This window comes from Acanthopagrus latus, chromosome 12 (assembly GCF_904848185.1).
Source record: "Acanthopagrus latus isolate v.2019 chromosome 12, fAcaLat1.1, whole genome shotgun sequence".
NCBI lineage: Eukaryota > Metazoa > Chordata > Actinopteri > Spariformes > Sparidae > Acanthopagrus > Acanthopagrus latus.
The window spans coordinates 763,302-779,608 of NC_051050.1; the positions used below are offsets into that span (position 1 = coordinate 763,302).

The following is a 16,307-nucleotide window of genomic DNA, read 5'->3' on the forward strand; positions in this document are numbered from 1 at the left end:
TGCTATCCATCAAGGAAGTCACAAGCACTAACCGAGGAGGAGGAGAGAGGAGGACAAGAGAAGGAGTAGAGCAGAGAAGAAGAAGGGGCGGGGGGTTGCGGGGAGAAGAGAAGAGAAGAGAAGAGAAGAGAAGAGAAGAGAAGAGAAGAGAAAGGGGTAGAGGGGGAGGAGTCTACCCGTAAAGTGAAAACATGCCGGAAACGTGTCAGCAGCAGGCTGCTAAACTCAACTGCGCCTCCGAGCTCAAAGCGGAAGTTCAGCGCGGCCTGACTTGACAGCGCAGTTGAAAACATACACGGGTCGTGGAAAAATTACTACTTTAAATCCTAATTTGTCTTTCAAGCTGGTGCCACTGTGAATTTAGGACATCGACTAAAAGTAAGTCTTTGACTTTTGAAAGAAGTAGAATGAAGCCCGTTAGCTAGGTGCAGTTCCCCTTCACTGATAGGTTGTCATCAAAACAATGTTCCCCTGTTTGGAAATGGGCAAGTTCGGCATACCTCGTCATTCGTGCTAGGCACCAACACGCTGTTTCGTCATTGGCTGAGATTACTGCTTGTTGAATTATGCTGACGTTATTGGCATGTTAGTTGGTTTACCATGTTGGTTTGCCAATCCGTACTAACATTCTGACCAGCATTTAGATATTATTGTTTACCCTAAGCCAGTGGTGTCAAACTGATCCAGGAAAGGACCATGTGGCTGCAGGTTTTCATTCCAACCAAGCAAGAACAACCAAGAAGAATGAAAACCTGCAGCCACATGGCCCTTTCCTGGATCAGTCTGACACCACTGCCCTAAGCGTCAGTTAGCTTGTCAAATCTAGCACATATTTGAAACATCCTTTCTTTAGCAGAAACCATAACATTAAGTTAGTTAGTGTGTGATATTAAGACATAGCTGATATTGCTGTACACACACAAAACCCTCCATACTTGATTTTGAACTGCCTGTTGACTAGTCAGTATAATATTACACTCCCCAGCTGAGCCTCATACCTTGCAACACACCCAGACCCACTCCTATTAGGACAGGAAAGGCTGGCTCAAACAGTGGCAGTGCCCCCTCTGGTGAATGTAGTGGAGTATTTAGCAGCAACTAGTTTGTCACAGACCCTCATCCCCGGTTAATCTGAATCTCCTCTGTCTTGATCTTGCAGATGGGAAATGTCTTTGTCCACTGTCTGGTGTCATGATGACCATTTGCGGTACGTTGTTGCCAGAAGCTTTACCAAAAAGGTGTCGATCAGCCCATGTGAGCCAACCTGAGCTGGATCCAGAGCACATATAAGAGTACTCTGATGAGCCACCTCTCCCTGGTAAAACCATGGAGGAGTCCAGTGTGTCATCTACTGAGAAGCACCAGTGTTACAGTCAGGTGTCGACCAAGCTGGATGGCCAGCTGATTTCTCCAGGGTTGGATGTGTACACCAAACAGCAGTAGGTCAAGGATGTATTTCAATTCTGTTTAAAACACTGTGTCTGATTTTTCATAATAGTCCACTTGATGCAAGTAACAGTGTTGATGACAGTCCTTCTGTCACAGATGTGTTTATTTCAGTGAAATAGTCCTGGATAAAATAGTTCACCAGAAAGTTCAGTGAAAAAATTTTGACTGCTGATTCTGAGGTGGATTACACAGATACTGGTCTTGAAAAGATGAAGTCTTGATATTATAGACTATTGAAGTCTTGTTTATAAAGAGCTTCCTTGTTTAAAAGAGATTTTAGATTCATCTGACTGCTTGAATTAGTAGACATAAATTAGTTGTGCATATGGATGTCTTGATCCGATCTGCAGGATCGGGATCAGGACGTCACTGATCGGGGATCGGCAACTTTGAACGTGGACCCAGGCTCGATTTTTAAAAAAAATTTTTTTATGTCAGAGCACAATTTGTGGCAGAACGCAGACGTGTATGTAACGTTACTCTCGCAAACCTACGGATAAAATGTCTGCAGTGTGGAAATAACGCAACGCGTCCCCGTCATTTTACATGACAACGTAAGGAATATGAAAAAAGCAGTGGATGATATGAAGGTACCAAGCGTGTGCTGCGCCTCACACACCTCAGCTGGCTGTACACAAGGGTCTGCTGTCACAGTGCAGCGTCACAGACTCACCTGCTAACACAAGAAGGTGGAGGCCAATGTTGGAAAAGCATATGCAGAAGAGCCATATGAAAATATATTCTTGGTTTGAACAAAATAAAAAAAACCTAATAGGAGCAGCTTGGATGCAGGTACTTTTTGTCTTAATGCAGGTATCGTATCAGGACCTGGTATCTGCAGATACTAAATATTAAAGGACTCAGTTCGGGATCGGGGTAAAAAAAACCTGATCGGGACATCCCTGCTTGTGTAATTTTTTAAAATTTAACTTGCTCCTCCACCGCTCCTCATGGGCTCCTGTAGTTCATAGTGGGCTTTGCCCCCGCATTGACTTTCCACAGAGAAACGAACACAACAACATGCAGCGCAACAAGCGCTCGTTCCTAAAAGTGCACTGTCTCGTTAGTAGCTTGGTTTTGTGGCGTTGGACCTCAAACAAACCATGGTCCGCTGCACAGTTTGTTCAAAGGCTGTTGTGACTAAAGACAGCAGACCGACACATTTATCTGGGCCTCTCAAACAGACGCACGTATCGGAGTGGGACACTTCTTGTTCACTACGAGAAGACCGCGGCAGCCCACAAACACCCACTATAAAGCAGCTAACATTAGCAGAATCATTTAATCATTGTGTCCTGTATGAGAAGAAAGGGTCCCGGTTGTCAGCTGTTACAGATGCAGTCACGTTGTATATCGTTAAAGATATAGGAAATAAACACCTTTAATTTGAAAATTAGTATAGTGACGCTGAGCTGGCAGTATAGCGGCGCAGTCCTGTTATTCCACAGTCTGGGGAGAGCGCTGAAAACCATCTCTAAATAATTTGGACTCCTCCAATCCACAGTCAGACAGATTGTGTACAAATGGAATGAATGGGGTCTTGCAGCACAACAACAACCTTAAGCACACAAGTTGTTCTATCAAAGAATGGTTAAAGAAGAATTAAGTTAATGTTTTGGAATGGCCAAGTCAAAGTCCTGACCTTAATCCAATCGAAATGTTGTGGAAGGACCTGAAGCGAGCAGTGAGGAAACCCACCAACATCCCAGAGTTGAAGCTTGTCTGTACTATGTAGCTGATGAGCCGGACTAATCAACAGTTACTGGAAACATTTAGTTGCAGTTAATGCTGCACAAGAGGGTCACATGAGATACTGAAAGCAAAGGTTCACACACTGTTGCCTCTCCCAGATATGTAATATTAATAATGAATAAATGACCAAGTATAATATTTTTGTCTCTTTTGTTTAATTGGGTTCTGTTTATCTATTTTTAGTGCTTGATTAAAAATCAGATTTTGTTTTTAAGCCATATTTATGCATAAAAATAGAAAATTCTAAGGGGTTCACAAACTTTCAAGCAACACTGTAAATTGTTAAACTGAAGTTACATAAACAGAAACACAACTGGCTAAGCACACTCAAGCTAGCAGATTATCCATTAATTATACTGACATCATTGAACGTAATGCAACAACAAACAGAAAAACACATATACCCCCTTGGCTGCATTAACTCAAGGGAAGTGAGTGGACTGCCGGTCTGAGCGATGCCATGTGAAGACATACGTTCCTGAGCTCCCCACTAGATCCATTTTCCAAGTTTCTGTTTCTTCCAACTTCGATTTGAGTAAGTGACTTTTAGGAATAGGTTATCTAACAAATTTATTTCATAACTGTATTTCAGTGGACTGTAGCATATTTCCCATGCAATGCCCAGAATGCACGCACAGAGTAAGATGGTGACAAATGCTAACACCTCCTGCACCAAGACAGCCTTGCCAGCTTTATCCAACAATGACTTGGGACAACAAGCTGTCCTACAAGCTATCACGTATTTGAAACAAGAAACGCTATTGCCAGATATGAGAAGATGAGTGAATCACTTGGAGACCACGGCTACTGATCACTCCGACACGATTACTACCCTGATACGCAAAGTTAACCAGATCAAGACAGAAATGCAGCAACTAAAGGACAAAAATGAAGATTTGGAAGTAATGTCTCGCAGATGCAATCTCCTGGTGACAGGCATGAAAAGAGTGCAGAGAGGACTGTAAACGCTCGGCCGACTTCATCCCGGATGCTCAAATAAGGCACTCAGTCTGGATAAACCTCTGCCGCTGGACTGGGCACATTGGACGCTGCACGAAATCAACCTGAGCTGATCAACCACCCAGAGCTTTTTCTCTGTCACATAGTACAAGGATAAACTTAAATCTAACTTCACAAAAGCCCTAGAGAAAGCCAAGCAAGATCTGGCGCACTGGTCAAATTGACTTCTATCTTTGGCGGGCAGGATCAACTCTATTAAAATGATCATCATGCCCATTTTTATTTTTATACGTCTTCCAAACAGTTCCTGTCTTCATCCCAAAATAATTTTTTAAAGATTTGGATAAAATAATTTCTTCTTATATATGTTACAAAACTACCCTTCACATACCTAAAACCTACCTGGAACGGCCTAATTTTCTGTATTATAATTATTATTATTATTGGGCAGCTAATATTCACAAAATTATTCACTGGGTATCAACATTTAAAGTGGGGGACGGTCCTGTGTGGGCCCTAGTGGATGGGATCTCATGTCATCCAGTGTTTCCAGTTTCGTTAGTTAGTGTGCACTCCTCTTTCTCTGAGCAAACTTTATTACACAGTCAACCTGATGGAAAATGCTCACTGAGAATATGGTCCCAGTTTAGACTGCACTTAAAACACAAACAAGTTAAAGCTTGCATGCCTATTATACCCAATCCTTTGTTTTCTCCTTCACTCATAGACTCAACTTTTCCTGTTTGGGCTTGGGTGGGTTTGAAATCTATAGGAAATATATTTCAGCTTTTGCCCCTTTTGAGCATTCAGGAAGAATGCACAAAATCCCTCAGTCACACATTTTCAATTACCCTCATATTTCACATGTCAACATTTCCCATTTTTCTCATCCCTCCTGCCATCATTCCATATTAGAGAATGACTGGATCCAAAAGGGTGGCGGGAGCTTCCTTAGAGATAGGATGAGGAGCTCTGTCTCTGTCCCTGTCTGGATACTCCACGGCCTGCTGCAGTTTAAAGTCTTTCACCATTTACACCTCTGTAGAAGCAGACTAATCAAGCTGTACCCAGACGTCGACCCAACATGTGTAAGATGCCATCAAGTCCCTGCCACACATTTGAGTCATGTCTAATGCTGGGGTCATTATTATTTTCCATCTTTAGGATATATCTCTTATATGTGGAAAGAAAATCACCTTATTAGTATTTTCGGGACTGGCATATCCTTTGCTAACTCCCAAACGGAGGCAGTGGCCTTCTCGTCCCTCCTAGCCTGACACCTTGTCCTCCTTTAATGGAAATCGACAGCACCCCATCCCACACACAGTGGGTGAGAGACATAATGTCTCACCTTTAACTGGAAAGGCTAAAATACATAACACATGGCTCCATTAAGAATTTTGACAACATTTCTGAGATTTTTTGAGAAAGACTTTGCCTCCAGCAACCTGGGGTAACCCCTACCTCCCTCCCTCTGTATTATTGTCTTTGTCATCACATGTAATTGTTATCTGTTTGTTAAAATTTCAAGAAAAAAGTTTAAATAACTCAAGGGGGGTAAAAAAGAAACTTTCAGCTTTACATGTCCTTCAAGTCTTTGTGACTTACTCCTCCTCCTCTGCTTAACCTGGCATGTGCTCTCCACTGTATGGCAAAAGTGCAACTAATAATAATGACCGAACCTTCTCTGTAATTCCAGAACATTAGATAGGCTATGAATTATAGACAGGATTTTATATTTATAAAATAACAACAGAACATTTTTAACACTTAATTATTATTGTTTTTAACTGAAAATCTGTTAAGGAACTGACTCTGACACTCCACCAATTCAATCACATGTCTCTTCTAATTATGACTGGTACTTCTTTGATTCGTTGACTGCAGTTTCAAACAAATACATGAAATCTTATTGCGTCGTTATTGACATGACCCAGGATGACCTGGGCATCTTCTAATTCCAATTCCTTTCTGAGTAGGTCACTTGTACAAACAGCAACAACATCTACAGACAGCATGAGTCTTGGTACTGTGGTAATTAATGTTTTTTGCACTGGTCAATCTGGTCAATTTCCTTAACACCCATATTTATTCCATATTTATTATCTGTATTTAAAATCTACATTTAAAAAAACAATAAACTAAACAAAAAACGCCGTTAATTTTGCACTACATCATGTAAATATGTATATACAGTATGTCTATTTCTTCCCTAATTTTATTGCCTATGATACGTTTCTGTTTTTGTAAGATTATGTGACAAACAAATTTCCCCGTCTGCGTGACTTCTACGGGATTTCTGATTCTGATTCTGATATTTTTCCACTCAGTTTTTATGGGAGTTAATACAGCAGTTGGTCAGTGCTCCTGTCACTTAAAACCCCACTACGCAAAAGGTTTCTGTCCGATTGCTGCCAGAGGCACATTGTTGTGACCATATCTTCCTACATGCTGAAGCTTAAATTATGCAGGTAGAGTGAACACTGGGAATGAGAGCAACTTCAAGACAAGGTTTTCGGGGTGCTCCCCTGTCACTTGACTCCTCTACCATTCTGACCTATAAAAACCAGTGTGAAAATCTGAAACTGGCTGAAAAACAATGAATATTTGAACTGTGGCTGTGCTTAACTTATGAATAATGTGAAAAAAATTATTTCATATGAGAACGTCATAATCTTTGTCACTGTTTTAAAGTTTGAAAGACTGGGAAGAGTTTGAAAATGAGTGGGAAGTGATTTCTAATCGTCCTCCATCATAACTAAGATATGGCCGAGCTTCAAAGCAAGTTGAATATTTTGAAAAGATGAATAATGGCTTATAATAATAGCAATAAAGCTTGAATGGAGTTTCTGGAAGCGTGAATGACTTTTAAGTTTTGGAAAAGTGTCAGTGTGAGATTTTTAAACATTCTGTCCTCCTGCCTGAAATTGTTTGAATGGCGTGAATACAATGACAAATGTGGAAGGAGTAGCAAACCAAAAAAAACAAAAAACAGAAGAATAAAAAGGCTGTAAGTTGTGTGTGCTTTCAGCAATTTGTACGTTCTGTTCCTGCAGTTTTTGCTGGTTAACATAATTACATTTTGCATCACGTTCTCTGACATAAACTGATCAATCGCATACCTACTGAGTGAAAGTGTCTTCTGTCTTTTTTCTCTTCAGTGCCATGCCAGAGAACCCCATGTGTCGTATCTGTCATGACAGCGGAGCCCAGGAGGAACTGCTGTCCCCCTGTGAATGTTGCGGGACCCTGGCCACCATCCACCGCAGCTGTCTGGAGCACTGGCTGTCTGCCTCAGGAACCAGCTTCTGTGAGCTCTGCCACTACCAGTTCACTGTGCAGAGGAAGTCCAGGTCACTGCTTGAGGTACAGGATAGTAAGGAAAGCCACAGTATGGCACAGATTCAGTTCAGCATCACATTTGATCTACAACCTGACTGTGCTGTAATTCTATTTGGTGGTGTAGTGGATGCAGAACCCAAGTCTTCGTCAGGAGAAGCGTACCCTGTTTGGTGACATGGTCTGTTTCCTGCTCATCACCCCTTTGGCCACCATCTCTGGCTGGCTCTGCCTTCGTGGTGCCATAGATCACCTTCATTTTGCCAGCCGGCTGGAGGCCGTGGGGCTTATCTCACTTACAGTTGCCCTCTTCACCATTTACCTTTTCTGGACTCTGGTTAGTGTTATGAGTTGTGATGTTATCCACTGTTTATAAGCTTACTCACAGGTATAGATTGATCGATTCTTATTATGTCAGAGGTTCATAAAGACTGTTTCACATCATCCATTTCAATCTTAATCTCTAGACACACCCCAACAGTGAATATAGACACTACATTACAGAAACAACACAGCTAGAGGTCCGTTCCGTTCCATTTTGTTCCATTTTGTTTTCTTTCCGCTTATCCGTGAGGGTCGCGGGATGTTACTGCTTTTTCCCCCTCAGGGGTTGCGGGGCTTCTGGGGCCAAATCCAGTTCACTCAGTGGGCGAAGGCCAGGGTACACCCTGGATCGCTAGCTCAGCGCAGGACCCTTACTGATGGCAGTGGCTGCCACACAAGGTGCCAGCTGCACATCAGGAGCAACTTTGGGGGTCAGTATCTTGCTCAAGGATACTTCGACATGTAGCTCAGTTGGTAGAGCTGGTGGACTAGTAATTGGAAGCTCGCTGGTTCGAATCCTGCCTCCCCAGGGCAAGACTGAGTAAGAGTAAGTGGCAATCATAATTTTTTTTTTTTTTGAGATCGAAACAGAAGAGTTTGCAACTGAAAAAAAAATGAGTGAACATATTTCTTCAACTTCAATCAAAACTAATGTTTGTAAGTAAAAACATATGACCATTTTGCTTATAAATCAGTCCTCTTTGCTTTCAAGTTAAAAACCTTTGCTTGCAAATCAGTCCTCTTTGCTTTCAAGTTCTAAAGTTTTGCTTGTAATTTCAACTGCACTTGATGGGCGGGGCCTACGCTGTTTGATGAGAGAAGAGTTTCTGTTGGTTGGTTTGACCTGGCTCCAGCACCAGCTACATCTTCTGCATTACACCCACTTTCCCCTTGTGCTGTGCTGCTTGGAGGCAAGCCTGTTGCTCTTGAAACATTTCCCATAAGTGCCGGGTGTTTGTGGGCTGCCGTGGTCTTCTCTGTCTGTCAGCCCCCTGGCTGACAGTACTGTTGTGTAGGAACAGTGACGTTTTGGCACCGTGAGTACCATGCAACATGTAAGGGATAATGCCCGACGAGGTATCCATAAACAGAAGTTAATGGCCGACGTGCAGCCTTTAGTCAGTCGTGACTAGCAGAGACAACCATGTTGCTGCTAATCAGTGTGCTTGCAGCAGCAGGGCATTATAATTCATTACTTGTGTTGTTGTTGTGAATGTACGGCAGGCTGTAGCAAACGATATATGGCGCAATTCATTACTTATGGGAAATATTTCAAGAGCAACAGGCTTGCCTCCAAGCAGCACAGCACAAGGGAGAAGTGGGTGTAATGCGGAAGACGTAGTTAGAACTGAGCCAGGTCAAACCAACCAATAGAAACTCTTCTCTCATCCACCAGCATAGGCCCCGCCCATCAAGTGCAGTTGAATTCGCAAGCAAAACTTTAGAACTTGCAAGCAAAGAGGACTGATTTGCAAACAAAACTTTATTCACAAGCAAAGAGGACTGATTTATAAGCAAAATGGTCATATACTTTTACTTACAAACATTAATTTTGATTAAAGTAAGAAATATGTATATATGTATATATTCTGTTTCGATCTCAAAAAGAAAAAAAAAAAGAAAAAAAAAAAAGAAAAAATATGATTGCCACTTGCTCTTTTTTGCTCTCAAATCTCTTTTTTGGTTTCAAATCTATTTTATTTGATTGAATAATAAAGGAACAAAATTCTCTCCATACATTAACCCCACCACTCAACCACTGAAGCCACCTGGCTCTGCTGCCAGGGACAGACGCTGTTTAGGGCAGAAATGCGACAAACAGTAGGTAGGACAGACAGGATGACAAGTATAACTGGTATTTTTTTCCTCATGTAAGTTGCCAAAGACACTACCAGTTACCACATTAATGTTGTTTGGTTCTGTAACGTTGCTTTGTAGAACTGCTATTATTGGTGAAAATAGCGTGATTGGACCAAATGGCAAGATCACAAGTAATTCACAGTGATTGGTTGAATTTGCGTGAATTGGCGCGATCGCAAAACTGCAAAATCCAGGAGGGATTGGTGGTGCATCGATAATGTCATGTTATGTTGAACTAGAGTTGACAGTTTTGCACACAGTGCCACTAAAATACTGTCTTCCACAGGAGAAAATTCTCATCAGGAACAAGTTGGGGCAGGTTCTTCTGCTGCTCATTAGCATTGCACACTGTTTTTGTTGCCTGCAGCACAAACCCTCCTTTGGAATCGCTGCTCCTGTTTGCCCTGATAAAATTACTGCATTATGCTGTTGATCCAAACTCAACTCTTCCTCCATTCATTTCAGATTAAAAGCCCTCTAGGGTTTCAGTGGACAGAAACCCCTTATTTCTTAACAAGGCTTTTATTGTGAATTTTCAGGAATGTGTTTTGGGAAACTCTGATAAATGTGGGCTACTTGAACTGTTGCTACAATCTTTTGTCTTACTTCAATTATTATTTTGAGATTAAACTTTAGATTGAGAAAAGTTAACAGATCAGTTATAATCACAATTTAAATACTCTTTCAAATCAAAAATTCCAATCAAGGTACAACTATGTAATTTGATATGCAAATTCATTACATTATAAGAACAAATATTACTGGAACCTACAGAAAATTGTGAGATCAAATTCTTATGTTCACTTTGTCTTCTCCAGGTGTCTCTGAGATATCACTGTCGACTGTACAATGAGTGGCGACAGTCCAGTCAGAGAGTTGTCCTCCTCCTGCCCAGATCCCACAGTGAAACATCAGTGCTCCACTCCTTACACGGGGGACAGCGATGGAAGCAGCCATCCAAAGAGTCAATAGTCTGAGCACAGAGCCAATTCCAAGACAGACTCTCATCGAGGGACAAACTCTGCTCATCTTCTGGTCTCATTGCACTTTAAAACACTGCTCTGAGATGTTATTTTAGAGCTGATGTCACATGTGTGAATGGCCACAGGTCCAAGCACTTTATTCTCAAACTGGCTGTGAATACAGTAAAGGTCTGCCTCACCAGGATACAAGGATACTGTCAGAAGGCTAGACTGTGCCCTCTGCCTGCATTTTCTCGTCACTGTTCTCTCTCTCCTCTGTTTGGCCTGTGATTAGCTGCCAGGCTGTGTGTCAGCTGACAGGAAAAGGTGTGTACCTCAACTGAATTCACACAAAAATCTTGCATTGTGGTACCTTCCTGCAGGGTTTTGCAGAGTTGAAGCTGTGTTACTTTGTGCTTCAAGGCATAACCACCATGAAACAATCAGAAAGTAACATTTTATTTCTCTGATTCACCAGTTTGTTCTCGTTACTACCTAATCCCCCAACTTCATTCACTCTCTAGCTTGCTCAACTATAGCTCAGCCTTGCTGAGCTGGGGAGAAGGAGGGAATTTTGAATGGTTTGTTTGCTGAACTGTAGGCCCTTCATCCATGCCACAGTCAGCATGGATAAGAGAAAATGAACATGTGCTGGATGTAAAGTTGTGTAACCTCACACAACCAGCTACAGCCAATCTGATTAAAGTCTTTCAAGAATTCCTCATTGACAGTTGACACTTTTGAATTTATAGATTTATAGGCATACACTTAAACCAAATGCTATTTTTTTATTTTAAACATATTGCTGGGTCTGTCTCAATATTGTGTCAGTGTTGAAAAATAAATGTCAGTGTTCAATACAATTGAGATGACTGATTATTGATCATGTAAGGTTTTTTCTGTGTTAAATGTATTCTTGGTTATTGTCTTATTACTAAAAGAAAAAACAAAGTTCCATTCCAACAAGTGTAGATATGTCAGTCCCTCAGTGGTTAAAATAAGGATACTTTGGTTGAAAGACTAGACTTTCATGTGGTTTAATTTGTCAAGCTTTTCAAGCAACACTATATCTAAATCTCCACCCTAAAAGGAAAAAAATAGAACTGAGAACCACATCAGTTAATTGCAGATGTATCATAAAGTAAGGTCTTATGATGTGACTAACAGTATATTTTCCTTGTTTTGGGATATAATGATGTCTGCACAGAGCCCAAAGATGAGGGTGCACTTGCCAAGTTGCTCCATACTGTGCTATACCCCTGCTTGCCTGCACTCACATTGCTCTGGCCACAACCAGGCCTGGTTCACTCTTGTAGATACGTCATCATGCCGTAGCATGACCACAGCAAAATTGAGAGAGACAGAGAGAACATGACCTTACTGAGATGTTATTGAGTGGCTTATTATTTTGTGTCATTTTGGCCCTCTAATATTCCTGTATGTCTTCTATCCAGTGCTGTACCACCAGACTACAGAGCACCTTCAATCCTCAGTGAGACTCTGCAATTCGTCATCAACACTCCATTTTCCATGCCTCAAAAGGACTCAAACATTGCTTCGTTTTTTTTAAACACTTGTAATTAAAAAAGATGACAATACATTTACCTTCAATGCTTGATGTATTTTGTTTTATCTTGTTCTAATATGTTGTGAGGTCATGAGAGGTAATCCAGACAGGTAAGGCTGGAGCAGTGCAAAAACTGAAAAAACAAGCCAAAATCAGATGAATCAAATGCAGACAGTTTATTCCTCCACACAAAATTCCCATACAAGTCCAACTGAACAACACCTTCCGAAAGAGGAGGAGGGCCCTTTAACTCCTCCTTTACCCCAACCAAATCGCCAATAAAAAGTGTCTTTCTCCCTTTTCCCTTAAAGCACTTTCCTTGTCAATGTCTTCATTCCGTCTGTTGCCGTTCAGCTCCTTACACATAAAAGCACATCTGCTCTCTGTCCTTCTTTGTTCTCCTCCCCACTCCCTTAATCAGGTGGCCTAAACACCTACGCCTGTCAAAAGAGTGAGGCCTGGTAGGAAGTATAGTGTGTGCTGTCCAGGTGGCTGTATAGGTGGCTGTCCCAGTCCTGGCTCTGAATATCCACATCATCTAATTTAGAGCCAAGACTACTTGTCTATATTAGCAATTAACTGACTTTTTACTAAGCAAACACTCATAGGTGGAGTCTTAAATCAAGGATGAAACAGCTGGTCTTCAGGTCAAAGCTATTTATTTCACACAGCAAGATACATGCAGTGAGCTCTCCTGGGATGAACTGATTTCTCTGTCTGATGCTTCCCTTTATATACTATTTCGGTCCAGGGGTTTCCACGCCCTTGGAACCCCCATTCTTTTTGGTGATTAACTTCCATTTTTGGGTTATACTGGTGGAATATCTTCTAAATAAGGATTTAAAAATAAAGCCAGACACCACTGTTTCATTCCCTTCCCTTCCTGGGGACTTGGGTATCATCTGGCAATACTCAACTTCCTGAGAAGGCTGGGGTCCTTCAACATACAGTATGCAAAAAACTGCTGCAGATGTTTTACCAGTCTGTGGTGGCCAGCGTCCTCTTCTACGCTGTGGTTTGCTGGGGAGGAAGCAGCAAGAAGAGGGACACTGCCCGACTGGACAGACTGGTGAGGAGAGCTGGCTCAGTGGTGGGCACAGAGCTGGACTCTCTGGTGACTGTGGCAGAGAGAAGGACCATGGACAAACTGCTGTCCATACTGGACAACACCCACCACCCTCTGCACAACACCTTCAGCAGGCAGAGGAGCGTGTTCAGAGGCAGACTGCTGTCTCAATCCTGCTCCACCAACAGACACAGTAACTCTTTCGTCCCCCTGGCCATCAGGCTGTACAACAGCTCGCAGTGATGTCAGGAAGCACAATAGACAATGGACAAATGCACTCAAAAGGACTCATTTTTTATAGCCCAATTTAATTTAATTGTACACCGTCCCCTGTCCCCTTAATACTCTTTACCTCTATGTCACTTTATATTTTTAATATCACTTAATATTTTTATACAGTTGTACAAAACATTTTTATAACTTTTTTATTCCATATTTTTATTTCTACTGTTTCTTTGATATTGTATGTATGTTCAGTGTTTGTTATTGCTACTGGATGCTTGAATTTCCTCCGGGATCAATAAAGTATCTATCTATCTATCTATCTATCTATCTATCTATCTATCTATCTATCTATCTATCTATCTATCTATCTATCTATCTTTTGTGTATTTCATACTTAGCAGTCATAATCTCCATATACAGTAACCGTGACTCCAGTGTGCCTCTTACAAGCTTATTTCTCTATTGTTTATCCATTGCAGGCCTTTCAGGTACTTCCCTTCTACATACACAGAACAGCTGATGGTATTACAGATCAGGTTTTTAGACACCACACTAAATAGGCAGAGGCATATCCTGGCAGGAGCTGGTCAAAGGGAATCATCCGGTACTGCCACAGGCCTCCAGGCATGGCAAAGGCAGTCTTCTCCTTAGACTCTGCTGACAAGGGGACCTGTCAATAACCTTTGGTAAGATCAAGGGTGGTTATAAATTGAAACAGGTTTTTTTGGCCAGGATTTCACAAGGAAGTCAAGAATTACTTCCATAGTTGCCCAGAGTGTCAGGTTAATGCCCCAACACAGACCTAAAGGAACCCCCTTGTCACTCTGCCTATCATAGAAACTTCCTTTGCGAGGGTAGGGATGGATATTGTGGGACCTCTACCAAAGACTGCTCGGGGATACCAGTACATTTTGGTCTTAGTTGACTACGCCATTTGGTATCCAGAAATCATCCCCTTAAGAAAAGCTAATGCTAAACAAATAGCAAAAGAACTGTTGCTTTTCTGTAGCCGAGTCAAGATCCCCAAGGAGATTCTGACAGAACAAGGGACCCCATTTATGTTCAGGATAACCAGGGAGCTAAGTGATCTTTTGCAAATGAAATGGGTGAGGACCTTAGTGTATCACCCGCAAGTGGACGAACTTGTTGAGAGATTCAACAAGACTCTCAAGGCTATGCTGAGAAAGGCCATTGACAAGAATGGGAGAAATTGGGACCAGCTCCTCCCCTACCTGTTGTTCGCGGTAAGAGAAGTTCCACAATCTTTTACTGGCTTCTTACCGTTTGACTTGTATTTCCACAAACCTAGGGGCCTGGCCAAAAGAACCTCTGCAAGACTCTGTCCTTTATTTTCTCTATGCCCAAATGGACCCCAGTAAATGGGTGTGGGTCTTGATCACTCCCACTTCAATCTTAAAGGAGCCTTTAGTGGTTGTAAGCTTCACCACCATGGTGGGGTACTCGTGGGTGTCCCCATGGACACAAACAATAGGGATCAGACCGCCTCGAGCAGGGGAAGCAGCCTCCAACACAGACTCATGAACCAGGGTCCTGGCACAGCTCGTTCCACCTAAAAGCACATCTGCTCTCTCCCCTCTCCTTTAATCAGGTGGCCTAAACACCCACACCTATAAGAGGAGTGAGACCTGCTGGGAAGTGTAGTCTGTGCTGCAGCCATTTTGTTAGGCTGCAGCCAACCCGGAATGTGGCAGCCTTCTACCACGTGCCCCCTGGTGATGCCACAATGTATTTTATTGTTACTCTCAGACATGTCAGTTTATAGATTTGACCTCTGCATATGAGTAAATATACACTTACATTGATCTTTTTATTGTGCATCTCTATTGTCTTTCCATGTCCATAGCAGTCTGTCAAACTACTGCTATCAAAGGTTTTTTATCTTAAATATAAAATTGGCAGACATGATATGCAGATGTACGTCTCTGACTTCAGACACCATTGTTATGAAGAGACTGCCACCTCCTTAAACTTGAAAAAAAAACACACAAATGTCATGTTTCCATTATGTTAAACACCTTTTTTTAAGATTAGGGTTTCATTGGAGCTTTTGTATTTGTCTTCTCGTTGTGCACAGGCCCTGGATTGTGCAAAATTGGCAAAATCTACTGGATTGGTGGATGTTCCATATGTGATGATGCTGCAGAAGAATGCCCAGTGCCATACAAGCTGCTTTGGTCTGTGCTACCTGTAACCTCTTTTGATTATGTTATTTATGGCAGATTAGCTAAACCTGTGTTGTTTAATTAGATCTATTGTAATGCTTTGAAATAAACTAACTTCCGGTCCATTTTGCAGCTAAGCCTTTCTTTACTTCAAGTACTTTTCATTGCTTGGCTGGTTTGGTGGTAAAGGCCATCACAGAGCGTTGGAATTGACAGCTTTCCGTAGTCCACCATTGCTGGTGTAGGTACCAGAACAGGAGGATCCCGCTCTCTGCCTGCTCCACAAGCAGACGGATCCGACTCTTTATGGAATTGTCTGTCCTGGATAAAAGGAGTATTTAATCTTGACATCTGAAGAAGACCAGTTGCTGCTCTATATTTGGCTTAAAGAAACATGACAAAATAAGTAGAGGTCAGGACTTACACTTTACATGGGCATGGTACTTAAGAGTTACACATGTAAAACAGCTGTCAATACAGGCTTATTTAGTATTTGTCATACAAAATCATTGTTTATGTTGCTGATTTCCTGATTGCTATACTTTATTTAGAAAGTTACTTAAATACCAAGCTATGTGTCTGACATAATACCACTAGAAATAAATAAAGTGAAACATAAG

At 41.8% G+C, this 16,307-nt stretch overlaps 1 protein-coding gene across 2 annotated transcripts; it reads left to right on the top strand.

Annotated features, from left to right (window-relative positions):
* Positions 1-181: 181 nt before the first annotated feature.
* On the top strand, positions 182-11,509 carry LOC119029733 (E3 ubiquitin-protein ligase MARCHF3-like). 2 transcript variants are annotated; one of them, XM_037116795.1, is made up of 5 exons: positions 182-378; positions 1,160-1,443; positions 7,323-7,527; positions 7,628-7,837; positions 10,503-11,509. In XM_037116795.1, exons 2-5 carry the CDS (start codon positions 1,421-1,423, stop codon positions 10,659-10,661), a joined length of 597 nt encoding a protein of 198 aa, XP_036972690.1. In that variant the 5' UTR covers positions 182-378; positions 1,160-1,420; the 3' UTR covers positions 10,662-11,509. The 2 variants fall into 2 exon arrangements, with proteins under 2 accessions (XP_036972690.1, XP_036972689.1); XM_037116794.1 differs by having other exon boundaries at positions 186-378; positions 1,160-1,439.
* The last annotated feature ends 4,798 nt before the right edge of the window (positions 11,510-16,307 follow it).